The 14,143-nt window shown below is 44.5% G+C and overlaps 1 protein-coding gene across 1 annotated transcript in view; it reads right to left on the reverse strand.

Moving 5' to 3' along the window:
* Positions 1-14,143, reverse strand: part of LRP6 (LDL receptor related protein 6) — a gene marked incomplete at its 3' end in the record, with an annotated part of 128,049 nt that overhangs the window by 797 nt on the left and 113,109 nt on the right. The window contains exons 16-22 of the mRNA XM_014959249.1: positions 13,741-13,950; positions 11,164-11,289; positions 9,386-9,622; positions 7,545-7,655; positions 5,484-5,714; positions 4,148-4,284; positions 2,623-2,720 (exon numbers count right to left, since the gene is read on the reverse strand). Coding sequence (XP_014814735.1) covers positions 2,623-2,720; positions 4,148-4,284; positions 5,484-5,714; positions 7,545-7,655; positions 9,386-9,622; positions 11,164-11,289; positions 13,741-13,950 — 1,150 coding nt within the window. The remainder of the gene's footprint in view (positions 1-2,622; positions 2,721-4,147; positions 4,285-5,483; positions 5,715-7,544; positions 7,656-9,385; positions 9,623-11,163; positions 11,290-13,740; positions 13,951-14,143) is intronic.

The following is a 14,143-nucleotide window of genomic DNA, read 5'->3' on the forward strand; positions in this document are numbered from 1 at the left end:
CAAGCTGGACCCTGGGAAGTTCCACTCCAATCTGAGGAAGAACTTGTTTGGGGTGAGGGTGGCAGAGCCCTGGCAGAGGCTGCCCAGGGAGGGTGTGGAGTCCCCTTCTCTGGAGATCTTCAAGCCCCGCCTGGATGCTCCTGAGTGATGTGCTCTGGGCAGCCCTGCTTTGGCAGGGGAGTTGGACTGTATGATCTCCAGAAGGTCCCTTCCAACTCCGACAATTCCATGATTCTGTGATTTAGGCTGCCCAGGGAGGTGGTGGAGTCTCCTTCTCTGGAGACATTCCAAACCCACCTGGACACGTTCCTGTGCAGCCTGCTCTAGGAGGGCCTGCTTTGGCAGGGGGTTGGACTAGGTGATCTCCAGAGGTCCCTTCCAACCCCATGTCATTCAAGAAATTTTGAAGTTTTGAGCAATGCATCTGCAATCAAGCAAGCAGTGGATAAGCCGTAGTGGAAACGGAGAGTGGGTCAACCTCTCCCCTGCAGATACACAGCATCATGCTCTTTCCCTTACACCACAAACTCCCTCACTGCCCTGCAGAAAGCCCACCTTTGCACTACAGCATCAGTCAAATTACAGCAACAAGTGAAAGGGCTGCTAATTATTCATTATCTACAGTCAACTGGCTCCCTAAGGACTTAGTTGAGGTAGAAAATGTTGCTCCTAAGACAGTGGGGCAGGAAGGGCACAGGGAGGGAGGGCAGAAATAGCTGTGCTGCATTTATATGGAAAAAAATATTCCGTTTCCTTTATGCAATTTATAGATCATGGAATTGTCAGAGTTGGAAGGGACCTTCTAGAGATCATCCAGTCCAACTCCCCTGCCAAAGCAGGGTTGCCCAGAGCACATCACTCGGGGATTGAAGATCTCCAGAGAAGGGGACTCCACACCCTCCCTGGGCAGCCTCTGCCAGGGCTCTGCCACCCTCACCCCAAACAAGTTCTTCCTCACATTGGAGTGGAACTTCCCATGGTCCAGCTTGTGCCCGTTGCCCCTCGTCCTGTCACTGGGAACCACTGAAAAGAGTCCGGCTCCATCCTCCCTCAACCCACCCTTTAGACACTTGTCAGCATTGATAAGGTCTCCCCTCAGCCTTCTCTTCTCCAGGCTCAAGAGCCCCAGCTCTCTCAGCCATTTCCTCATCAGGGAGATGCCCCTTTGTTGCCCTAATACTAACTTCTAAGCCCAGACAGTGAGACTGAAAATCGCCTGGCGCATTCCTAGCAGTCAGGAGAATTGCTCCCCAGAGCAGTAACTGGGATGGAATTCCCAAAGGCTGCTACCACAAAACATCCTTCAAAAGGAGTCCAAGATAGTTTAAAGAAAACAGATTAGAAAGGGAGGTGGCTTGGTAGCTACAACAACCAGCATCACAGCCAGCTGTTGGGGGGAAGGTGGGGATGCAGCTCCTTTTATTCGAGTCAGAATGTTAGGAAAGACGGGAGGATAAGAAGCAGCAAGGCCAGGGTTTATTTTTGGGTGAGGGAGCATTCGGAAAACATTCAACCCTACCCTACATCCCTAATAGGATTTATGATACTAAAAGTCACAACAGCTAACCAGCAATCAGCATGATTCATGCCGGTGCCAAAATTTGGGTTTCTTTCATTAGAAAATTACTCATCATTTTAAAAGATTTTTCATATGGCTGCAAGGGATCATTAATAACATCTGGTCTGACCTTCTGCACAACAGAGGCCATATTTTCTGCTAATGGAGAAGAGATGTCTTTTCAGCCCCAGAGACCTCATTATCCAAAAGCCCCCAAAGGCTCTGTGTTAGGGAGGCATTTCTTTCAATAGACAAATACAGCGCTCTCTTCTCATTGACCAGATCTACTAGTGATTTGGGAGGGGAACCTTTACACCCTTGGGTAGTAGGTATCTCATTCTTTATTTTCGGTACCTAGTTATAAAATGATAATGAACTCCAGCATCTTGTGGGGAAGGTAAGAAAGGTACATTCAGGTAAGCAGAGATAAAGCTTGCATGCCTATAAATATCAGTCAGAGAAAATAAGCAAAAGCTTAGTAATCTTTTTCAGATATTAACCCTTAATATGTCTCACTAGAATTTCTGTGGCCTTTATCTAGGCCAGAATATAAATGTTAGTTCTGAACTACTAGCCTCTGCGTGGTGTTTGCCTGTCATTTCTGATAGGCATCCTATCAGAGAACCTGTTATTTCTGCCTATCATTTCTGATAGGCATCCTATCAGAGAACCTATTATTTATTACAGAAAAATATTACAGTATTTATTACAAAAAAAGGGCAGGATTCACTCCAGGGTAAGGATTTCTGCCTCAAAGCTATCACCGTACCGGGTTTCTTTCGGCACTTAGCTAATTCCGTGACGAGTGCTGTCACTCCCCCTGAAGCAAAATACCCAAGAGGTGTACCACTAACCCACTTACTGTGGGATTTACCTCAAACAGTGCTGCACTTACACGCATGCTTCCGTGACACGCCGCGTGTGAACCCATTTAAGCACCTGTTTTAGTTCTTGCAGAATTAGGGCCTTTGATTGCGATTCTTAAGGAGCAGAGGCTGTCTTTATTCTGCGCTTTCTCCACTAACTGCTTTGATCCTGAGGGAAGCTATTGTAATAGTAATTACCTGTAGGATCTATGAGTGGATGGGCTGTTTGAAGAATAACCAAATTCCATGGTATAATGTGAACGTTCAGTAGCTGGTGATGGCGGTGGGTTCAAAATCTAAGGGAAAAAAAAAAAAAAAAGAAAAAAGCCACAGTTAAAAAAAAATAAAATGAAAGAGACTCAAGGAAACATCAGTTTATAAATTTTCTTTGTAGTACTGTTTGATAGGAACCTTAAATTAAGAACTGCGCGCACAGCCCCTCCCAACAAACAGGATTTTTCTCCTGTTTATTCCCCAGTTCTTTAACAGCCACCGGTAATGCCACTTTTTACCATTCCCACAGAAGCTCTTACTAAGCTTTTCTCAAAAAAACGCTGACTGCTGTTGCTATTTTGACATACCCAGTGGTAAAAAGTGAAGTTGAAGCTAGCTGTTCAATACTAGATTGTCACTAGGGATAGCACTGCCCTAGGCAAACCGGCAGACGGCTGCTCCTGTTAGCTGTAGCCCAAGTACTATGCTGTTAATAACACTTTTAGCGTGCTGTCCGAGACAGGCAGTGCTTCCCTACACCAGCACGCTCTGACTGCACAAACACTATTTTGATTAACCTAAGAGATCTAACATGATGGGTTGATTCTCAGAATTGAAAACAGACAATTGAAGATTTCAGCCTGCGCTGACCGAGCACGTAACTCTTTAACACTGGACTTGGTGGACTTCATATAAAAATATCTAAAACAACCACCACTGATGCTTGAAGTAAAGAGACAGGGAGCCCTCTAGGGCTGGTACCAACTTTTATATAGCACCCAGCACAGCATGCTACCCATCTGTGGCTGGAGGAATGCTATGGAGTTGCAACTCACTCATTTGCTTATCTGTCACTTGCAAGACACATGACACAAAACTTCATTTTAATTCCTTGAAAGGTCTATATGGAACCAATCATGGTTTTACCTCCAGAGGCACATGGCAGAGTATAATGGAAGGAGATTGCTCTGCCAAAGCTGCTCAACATTTATAAGGATTATAAATAAATATATATAAATAAATGTATTTATATATATATGACATATATATATGTAAATATATATGTCATCTCCCCTGACATTCAATCTAACATATTTTTCTGGCACTGAACGCTCTTACAACTTTTTAAAATTCCTATACTGTTTTGGCAAAAGACAATCTCCTCTCCTTTCCCTTTCAGAATCACTTACTCCATACTCAAACAAGTATACTGGGCTAGAAATCTAAACCCAAACAGTCATCTCTCAATTATTTATCCTCAGAAAGACAGTTCCTGGCAGTTCCCTGAAAGTTATTAAAGGTCTATGCATAATAGAATGACTTACTGGAGGAAAGTAAGTGCCTTTGGTACTTGAAGAACTACTGGAAGAGGCTCCAGTAACATGGGCTCTGTCGTAGGGTGGCCCACTGCTCCCTCCCATAATGCTGAGGGAGCTGATCACTATCCTCAGAAAGACACTGGCAGTTCCCTGAAAGTTATTAAAGGTCTATGCATAATAGAATGACTTACTGGAGGAAAGTAAGTGCCTTTGGTACTTGAAGAACTACTGGAAGAGGCTCCAGTAACATGGGCTCTGTCGTAGGGTGGCCCACTGCTCCCTCCCATAATGCTGAGGGAGCTGATCACAGATTTACCTCGAGACATCCCTGAAGAACAAAGGTGTATGTCAACATTCAATTCTTTGAAACAAACAGAGAAAAAAAAAAAAAAAGTTTAAAAAAAATAATCTAGAGGATAATGGCAGCGTAAGCACAACTCCTAAAATCAAAATGAATCTTGGTGTTCAGAACAAATTCAGTGCTCCTTGGTGGACAACTGGAATGAAGATTGTCAGGGAATAAACATGTTGGTTTTGTGTAGCTGCTACTCAAGTGCAGGACCTGGCACTGGGCTACACTAGAGCTGTGTGAACAGACACAGATTTCTTTCACTTGAACGGCTGGAAAAGACTTGAGAGAACCAGCATTCAGGCACTATTTCTATGCTTCAGAATGAAACATGAAACCGACTCTGACCACCTCAACTGAGCAACTGAAATTTGTGCAACAGAAGAGAGGGTTTGTGTTCTTTCATTCCCACACCGTTAAGTGAGCTTTTGCTGCCGGACTGAAGCAGAGAGTCCAAGTGGGAAATGGAGAGGTACACCACTGTGCTGGAAATAATGGTGAAAATTCTGCTCAAAGACTCTCTGAGTGAAAGCAGGTTATTACAGAAAGCAGAGAAATTTGGTGCATTATTTTAATTCTGCAACAGCCTCACAGAACCTCTATGTTCTGACTGAAACCTGCTGGATCCCAAGCCACAAGTTACACTATGTATTTAACCACCATATACAGAAGCAATGCATATACATGAAGTGCAACATTGCAGTTAAGTCTTACTTTTTAAACAGCAGTAGCATCATGTGCTTGGACTGGTGTTGGAAATTCCATCAATGAAATGAGACATTACAGACTTTACAAGAAGTTCCACAAGCATACAAACCCAGTCTACAAATCTAACGGGAATAATTACATAATGTTTGAAGTGCCATGAATAAAACTCTGTGTAAGTTTACCCTGTACTGTCATGACACCTTGCTGAGGCTATAATAGTCCAAAAAGAGGCTTCTTTAACAGCAAAAGAAGAGAATTCCCACAATATGTGTATCTATTTGAGTATCTAAACGCTCGTGAGTAACATAGGTAAAATAGCAGTTCATTATCATAAAAACAAGCCTTGACAGTCCTTGCCTTCCAACAATTATGTATCTGGAACGGCCATCTCCTGTGCATACATGCCCAGTATCCTCAGCTACAATTATGTGGTGACAAAGAGCAGGACAAGGATCACACCATTTACTCACCAGGGAGAGACCCTGACAAAGAGCTTGGGTGAGGCACATAACCCAGAGGTACAGAGGCTGGTCCGTGCACCACGTAATCATTGGTCATTGTTTCCCCATCTCCCTTCATGCGTGGGCACAGCACCCTCTGGCAGATGAAGTACATTGCTCCAACCACAAAAACTGTAAGGATCACACCGATGATGGAGCCGATTGTGTTGTTGGGCTGTGGGGCTGGCTCCTCCGTCGTGTCTACAAGGAAAAAGGAAAATCTTACACCATGTAAGTTTAACCAACTGCTTCATGTACCAGCATCAGTTTTCCTGACATCTTTCCACGCAGGAAAAATAAGAGCCTTCTCTTATCCGGGCAGACAACAGCTTTTCAAATTAATATATGGGAAGAACAAACAGGGACAGGTTTGTTTAAAGACTCAGAGTGTCCGTGAGGGCCACCTGTGCACAAGATGACCTCCAGACATGCCAAGAGGTTTTTAAATCACAAAGGACAGGAAACAAACAGTACGTGGATGTGCAGGGGGACTGATAAAGCAGGTCCTGATCTGGCCTCATGCTGACAAGCAAGGCTACCCTTTGAACTTGATGAACAAGACCTGGAGCCGTGACCTCAGATGGCACTTTGCTGGGGACTCCAAGTTGTGCTTTTTTTTGTCCTTACAGATAATGACAACTACTTTTCAGGTTGCACCTCATCACAGAAGCACCTGGGTTATCGCTCACTGTAACAGACCGGCACTCCCTCTTCTCAACTGTGTAACCTTCAATTATTTGCTGCTTGTATTAAAGTACCTAACCTACTCCACACCTGACCCACGCCGATGGTTACAGACATAGCTAAGCAGCAGCTTGAGAGGTGCCATCCTTATGAGGAATCTCTCTGAAATGATTATTCAACAGTCAAACTGAGTGGCGTTCCCTACAACACCAGCACTAAGCGATGACATTTCTGGGTATAACTGACAACCCCCTGCCTGTGCTTCATGAATTTGACAAGAAAAGCAGACTTTAAAGTATTTTCCTGTTGTAGTTGGTGTTTTACATCTTATCCATTACTGAAAGTCTTTTCCTCAACGCATTTTCTTCTCCCAGAACACCAAACCCACACTTTAACCAGCTTGTCACAGTCTACAGAGATAAGTAAACAAACTTCTGATCATACTTGAAGAGGGACAGTGACAACTGCAATCTTACTCTGGGTAGGCTAATTTTCCAGCCACTGCTACAAGACAGGAAAACAGATGAGCTATAATAAAGATAACTACACGTCTGTGATAATGTCACTAACAACTTGGTAGCATGACAGAGCATCTCCTATTACTCCTTCACAAGATCAAGGGTCCAACTCTGGCTTTGCATTTTCAAGTTGTGTGTGTGTGTGTGTGTGTGTGTGTGTTCAAGATGTGTTAGAGATCTGTATGCCACAGAAGAGGAGAGGAGAAGTCCCTATTTACAGTTTCTTTTAAAGCAGCAAGGGTGAAAATGAACTTTCAAGTTGGAATTTTAAAGGCAGTGGTTTTCTTGCAGAGCCTGGGAGATTTCAAGGCAGGGGATATCACGTTACAAATCATAAATCAAGCTCAGAATTACATCTTTTCAAGACACAAAGTAAATTTTTGAAGATTTACTCTATAAACAGTGTGCTCCTCTGATTCTAAAAGCACCTGCTAATAATTCCCCGGATGAGAAAACCATGAAGCAGAACAGTTACATATAAAAGCCTCGTGCTGCTAGAAAGACGTTTTTAACACCGCACCAACTCAGCATACTAACAGACTATAGTCAAGCAAACTTTTTATTTCTTTTAAACATATAAAAAAGGTAAGTGGAAATTTCACTAGCCTGCTCTGCCTCAGAGACTACTTGCTCAGAATACTAGTTATTTTTGTTATTCCTATTTCACCATGTTGTGCATTAATTGCGTGACAGCAGTTAGGAACAGGAGCATCATTTTGGGAACAATTAATTCAGTCTGGTTGGCAGAATATAATCTAACTCAGAGAGAAGGTAAGAAGCAAGTTTCAGACACTGCCATCGTGTCTCTAGTCTCAGGCTTTCCACTTACAGCATCCTTGCTCATCTGAGCTGTCACTGCAGTCCAGGTTATGGTCACATTTCTTGCTTTTCCCGATGCACTGCCCACTGGCACAGCGGAACTGGTCGGTTAAACACAGCACTGGAAAGAGAAGCCCCCACACAACAAGAGTCAGTATCAAAGAGTGTCAGTATTAAGAAAACAAGACAACCAAAGCATAGAATCAGGAACATCCTGGGAGAGCTTAGCCTGCTGATAGCTTCATTTCTGAAATAGCCAGTGGCATACAGAATCCCCCATGCCAACCATGCAGAAAAGGTGACCCAGTGTTGTGTTGAGGATATTGCACAGTACCCAGTCCTTACTGGCTATTTGCAATAAGGACACTACAAGATAAAGTTACCTTGACTACAGTAACTCAGAAGCAGAAGAACACTGAGAAGGCAGGCACTTATCCCAGGACATGGGATAAGAGCCCGGATAAGCTACTGCAAAATTACAAGAATCGCCAACTCTAAGCATTTACTGTAATGTAAGAGAGAAGAATTAAGTTATTAAAAATAAATCTGCCAAAAATGACGATAAAATTGTTTAAGAAAGATAAATGAGGTTTCTCAATGCCCTTGTGCTCTTCTTGTAAACCAGAAAACTCCTTGATCGTGGGACAATATATTTCACTTGACATTATGTTTTTAAACGGAAATGAAAGACAGAAGATAAAACTGGAGCTTTGCCAGTACACTCAAAAAATAAACCACCACTTTGGGAAAAAAGGTGCTGCAGGCAAGGTGCTGGCTGCTGTTGTTTACACATATTTTTGCCTCCTGTTTCTCATAAATCCAGGAATTCTTTCTGACTTCAGTGGAATTAAGAAGTTAAACTAAAGGCTTTTTTGATCTGTAATCAACTTGAATACTCTGAATAACAGGGCCATTTTGAAGGTGATAAACAGCCCCTATTCTGATATCTCCAGCCACTGGAAGGCAACTGGGAAACTAACTTGCACGACGTACTTTCAGATGTCAGCATCTCATCTGGCTAACAACCACCATTCATCACACAGGAATTTCAACATTGGTCTGTATGTTTTTGTTTGAACTGAAGCCCATCTTTTGGAAAGAAACTCAGCCTTGTTTCAAAGACACTTAAGTCTCTTCAAAGAAAGAAATTGTACTGAAACGATATAGGGAAGAGGCATCCATTCATGCTTACAAGTCATTCCTACAACTCCTCACGACTTGCACAGTAGCGAAAGAGAGAGTTTGCTCATGTCTCACGTTCTATAGTGGTGAGGTAGTTCAGATTCCACCAGCATAACCTGTCCTTTCCAAAATTAAAAAAGCCTAATTCTCATTGTATTGACAACAGCACCTTCCTCTGTAACAATGGCTTAAATATTCTCTTCTCGCTGTGCTCTACAGGAACAAGAGTTCTCCAGGAATCTTGTCTGTCTCTCACTTCCACCTACTCAGAAAAGCTTAACTTCTTTTTTTTTTCAGGTATTATAAAATAAACAATCCCAAGACCTTTCCTTGGTACAAGGCACAAAAAGAACTATGACAAGGATTTGCTCCACCTGGTAATTCATTCCTATTATCAAGGTTTTGGGGCTTAAAAATATAGTATCTTCTTAATAGCATTTTTCACAAACAGAGCTTAAATCACTGTGCAGCAGATCAGTCTTATTTCTATCTCACAAGTGGAGAAACGGAAGTATGGGGTTGTGAAATAATTTCCCATTCAATAGATCAGTTTAAAAACTAGCAGAACCTCAGAACCTTCCAAATCCTACTCAGCAATAACTTGGGTACCCGCCATAGTGTCCCCGTGCCAGCATTATTTTCATCACACTCTGATAAGATCCTCTGTACCTTCACAGTTCTTCTCATCCGAGTTGTCCTGGCAGTTTGCTTCTCCGTTGCACCGGAGGGCACTGTCTATGCACTGTCCACTTTCACACTGGAACTGGGTGTCTGAGCACACCGGGCAGTTCTTTTCATCACTGTGGTCTTCACATTCAGTGAAACCATCGCAGCGCCAGGCCACCGGGATGCAGTCAATCTCACCTGTGAAACAGGTGAACTGCTGAGGGGAGCATGTTGGTGGTTCTTTAAAAAATCAAGCAAACAAACAAAAAAATTAAAAATGCAGGTGAACAAACGGCAGGTCAGGACAGGTAAGGACAAGAAGATCTCAGCTGCTTTGATTAATTGAGCAGCTGATAAACACACCACGTCACACAGTAACTTCCACCCCCGCTGCCTCTGCAGCCACTTGTGCAGATGTTGAGCCCCGTGTGCCTGATGCAGGCTCACACTGATAGAGGTTCATTAGACAAAGAACAAGAGGAACGGGGAAACACGCACACTCCAAGCACAATTATTTTCTTCCCCTCCCACTTCAGCCCCTTATAGCCTTCTTTTAGTAGCTCTTCAAAAGTCAACACACTTTTGCACTCCCCCTTTCCTGCAACACCACTGTATGCACAAGCCATGGCTCACTTTCCTTCTCGTGTTCGGCAGCCACTGTATAGAAAATGTTAAAAGGACGTAATGCGCTGCAGATGGATGCACTGTGACTCAATGTCTAGTTATGTGCCCTCAACAGCTCTGTTCAGTCAAAATTCTTTTAAAACAACAAAAAAACTGCTCCATCTAGTCAAGTCCCGCTATCTCGACACAGATGTTAGCTGTTATTTAACATTTACTACAGTAACTGTTAATCTCAGGCAGTAAGTAAGTGTGAATTTTTTTTTTTTTTTCCTTTTTTAATCCCCCTTTTCTCCCCCCTCTTTTGGCCTGGTATTAAACTTGCTCTGAGAAAATATCTGGATTATGTTAGCTCTTGTTGCATTGTGAGACCACACGTCGCCTTGATGGCGAGAAGATTGCATAATAAACCCATTCAGTACGGTGGCACAAAGAGACCCAAGCACCAAAGTGCCTTTCCTTTACCCAATTTCAACCCCACCCTTGGAGACACCAGGGCGTAGGCTACAGCGGCCGTATCACCACAGAGGAGGCAACTGGCCCTTCTGGGACTGCAGTTCAGAAAGACACGCACAGGGTGAGTTCGAGGAGGACAGCAGGAAAGAATAAAGTGGCCCAGCTGTGGTGCAATCTACCAGAACACAAGAACCTACCACTATTTGAAAAAGCAGAACATACAGAGTCATAAAAAAAAAAAAAAAAAGTAATAAAAAGGCCAACATAAATCCTTATTCAATGGTCAACTAGTGGATTTTTCTTCTCTTACTCCTTCTCAATGCTTGCAGATTTAGCTGGGGGGTGGGGAGGCAAAGAGGTGAACGTGTAGAAGCGTGTAACAGCACCTGCTGCACTGTCACCTTCTTTCTGCTCAGAAGCCACCCCCCAACATTGGAATGGGCTGCCCAGGGAGGTGGTTGAGGCCCCATCCCTGGAGGTGTTCAAAAGCTGGGTTGATGTAGTGCTGGGAGGTATGGTTTAGTGATGGTGATGCTTCTTGTTTGTTGTGCGGGTGTCTATTTTTGTCAGTTGGGTTGACGGTTGGACAAGATGATCTTTAAGGTCCCTTCCAACCCAGCAGATTCTGTGATTCTGAAGTGAAGACCCCCCTTCTCCAGGCAGAAGCTGAGAGCTCCGTGACACAGAGCACGGGAAGGACTTACCTCCACAGGACAGCTCATCCTGCAGCAGAACAAGGTGGACCGGGCAAGAGCAGCGGGTGGTGCCGTCCCCCTTCACGATGCAGATGTGCGAGCAGCCACCGTTATCTTGAGAACAAGGATGCTGTCCTGTGATTTTAAAAATAAGAAAGACGGGTGCTGACAAGAAATCCCCACCTATTTTACAATCTTTCAATGATTTCTTTGGGCGCTCAGGACTCACTTCATTACTTCCTTCCCCCTAGGGAAAGTGTTACTAGAAACAACTGAAAAAGTTGTGTTTTGTTGTGTGTGTTTTTTCCCCTTTATGCACATCAGGAATTGTCATGCACACCGACCCCTGTCTGTGACCTGAAACATTATGAGACACATGCCACGGAGCCTACTAAAACAATAAACAGTACTCAAAGTATTTTGCTTCTTGTGCAGGGCAGAGTTAGTTCTGCAGCAAAAATAGTAGCATTAGTAATACAAGAAGATGCCTTGAATTCCATACTTCATCTTCTCTATCAAAGACCATTAAAAAAGTAAACTTTTCTAATTTATGAATTCTGAAGCTTCCGTACTGTCTCTGAAACTCAAATTAACATGCTCTAGATAAATATGTCTCTTCATTTTAATGTTTAATAAGGACAACATACTTCTCTTGGAACTCCTGACAGATTTACTGAGATTAATAGCAAACAAAACTAGTAGTAGTCTGCGCTGATGCTTTAATTAAACATCCCCAGACATTTTTCTACATATTTCTCCAAGGCATGCACCACTGCCTATTAACCAGGCCCGTTTCCTCCAGGACAACAGCAGCTCCACTGCTTTAACCACCCAGCTCCTGTTGTTTCAAGCGTATGTGTTTGGGAAAGGCTGTACCCTGGTGGACAGAAAACCTTTAAAAGTGCAGCCACGTTCAATATAAATTGTTATTTAATCCACACTTCCTTTGTGCAACGCAACATAGAATCATAGAATCATCTAGGTTGGAAGAGACCCTTGGGATCATCGAGTCCAACCATCTCCCCTACTCTACAAAGTCCTCCCCTACACCATGTCCCTCAGCACTGCATCTAAACAGCCCTTAAACACAGCCAGGGATGGGGCCTCCACCCCCTCCCTGGGCAGCCTGTTCCAATGCCCGACCCCTCTTTCTGTGAAAAATTCCTTCCTAATGTTCAGTCTAAACCTCCCCTGTTGGAGCTTGAAGCCGTTCCCTCTCGTTCTATTGTTAATTACCTGTGAGAAGAGACCAGCCCCAACCTCTCTACAGTGTCCTTTCAAGTAGTTGTAGAGAGTGATGAGGTCTCCCCTCAGCCTCCTCTTCCTCATACTGAACAGCCCCACTTTCAATATGAATTGCCACCAACAAAAAATTGGTGACTTTGCCTTCAAGGCAGGCAGTCCATCGAAACGTTTACTCCTAATAAAAGGCTCCGAGAGCTGTGTCTCGGAGTAAAAGGAGTAAACACCTAATAGTGATTCACACGAGTGTGTCACAGCTGTCATTGTCTACTGGGGATAACAGGGCTTTTCCACTGTGTCTATTGACACCCAAATGCCAGGTTGCCTGCACGGGGTGACCAATAAGGTTGTCATCAGCAACCAGACATGATGCTGGGTTTGTGACAGATTTCCAGTCCAGGGCCAACTACCTGAAGGAAAGAAACTTAACTGCACACCCTGGTGATGTACAGACACAAGGCGAGAGCAGCTTCTGGCCCCTGGGATCCGTGCTGATGTCGATCACCTGGGACATGGCAACCCCAGGCACAACTCCAGGTTGGGTGGAGAATGGCTGGAGAGCAGCCCTGAGGAGAAGGCCTTGGGGGTGCTTATGGACGAGAAGCTCACCATGAGCCGGCAGTGCGCGCTGGCAGCCCAGAGAGCCAACCCCATCCTGGGCTGCATCAGGAGAAGGGTGGCCAGCAGGTCTTGGGAGGTGATTCTGCCCCTCTGCTCTGCACTCGTGAGACCCCACCTGGAGCTCTGTGTCCAACTTTGGAGTCCCCAACACAGAAAGGACATGGACCGGCTGGAACAGGTCCAGCAGAGGGCCACGGAGATGATCAGAGGGATGGAGCACCTCTGCTATGAAGACAGGCTGAGGGAGCTGGGATTGTTCAGCCTGGAGAAGAGAAGGCTCCGGGGAGACCTTATAGCGGCCTTTCAATACCTGAAGGGGGCCTATAGAAGAGCTGGAGAAGGACTCTTTGCCAGGAGGTGTAATGATAGGACAAGGGGAAACGGTTTTAAATTGGAAGAAAAAAGATTCAGATTAGATCTCAGGAAGAAATTCTTTACTATGAGGGTGGTGAGACACTGGAACAGGTTGCCCAGAGAAGCTGTGGCTGCCCCATCCCTGGAGGGGTTCAAGGCCAGGCTGGATGGGGCTTGGAGCAACCTGGTCTGGTGGGAGGTGTCCCTGCCCAGGGCAGGGGGGTTGGAACTCGATGATCTTTGAGGTCCCTTCCAACCCAAACCATTCTGTGATTCTATGATCAGCGACACGGCACAACAGGTTCATCCCTCTGCGGCCACTCCTCGCCTCAAGCCCCCCGGGCACTGCTTGCCCTTGACTGCACTTACTGTACTCCTGAATGTTGAGCTCTTTCACAGCATGGATGTCACTGAGTTGTGCAATACGAGCCTGGACCTTTGTACGTCCTTCTCGACCAGTCATATCAATCTTTTCAATCATTTGCTGTTGCCTGTCAATCCAATACAGCCAGTTCTCAAACACAGTTAGTCCCACGGGCTGCAAGATATTCGAGTCTTCCAAAACGATCCGGTTAGCACCTGCAGGAGGGGAAGAGTGGTTTAGCTCAACTGGAATCAACTCAAGTACTATCACAAACATTTTCTACGCTACTCCCACCACTATTTTCCTCTACTTTTACATTACCAGGTAAGCCTACTATAAAAACACAGGAATCCTAGGTCCTCTGATGGGAGACTGATGCATTTTCGCAGGTCCAGAGAAGAGCAACAA

This window comes from Calidris pugnax, unplaced genomic scaffold, assembly GCF_001431845.1.
Source record: "Calidris pugnax isolate Ruff unplaced genomic scaffold, ASM143184v1 scaffold298, whole genome shotgun sequence".
NCBI classification, from domain to species: domain Eukaryota; kingdom Metazoa; phylum Chordata; class Aves; order Charadriiformes; family Scolopacidae; genus Calidris; species Calidris pugnax.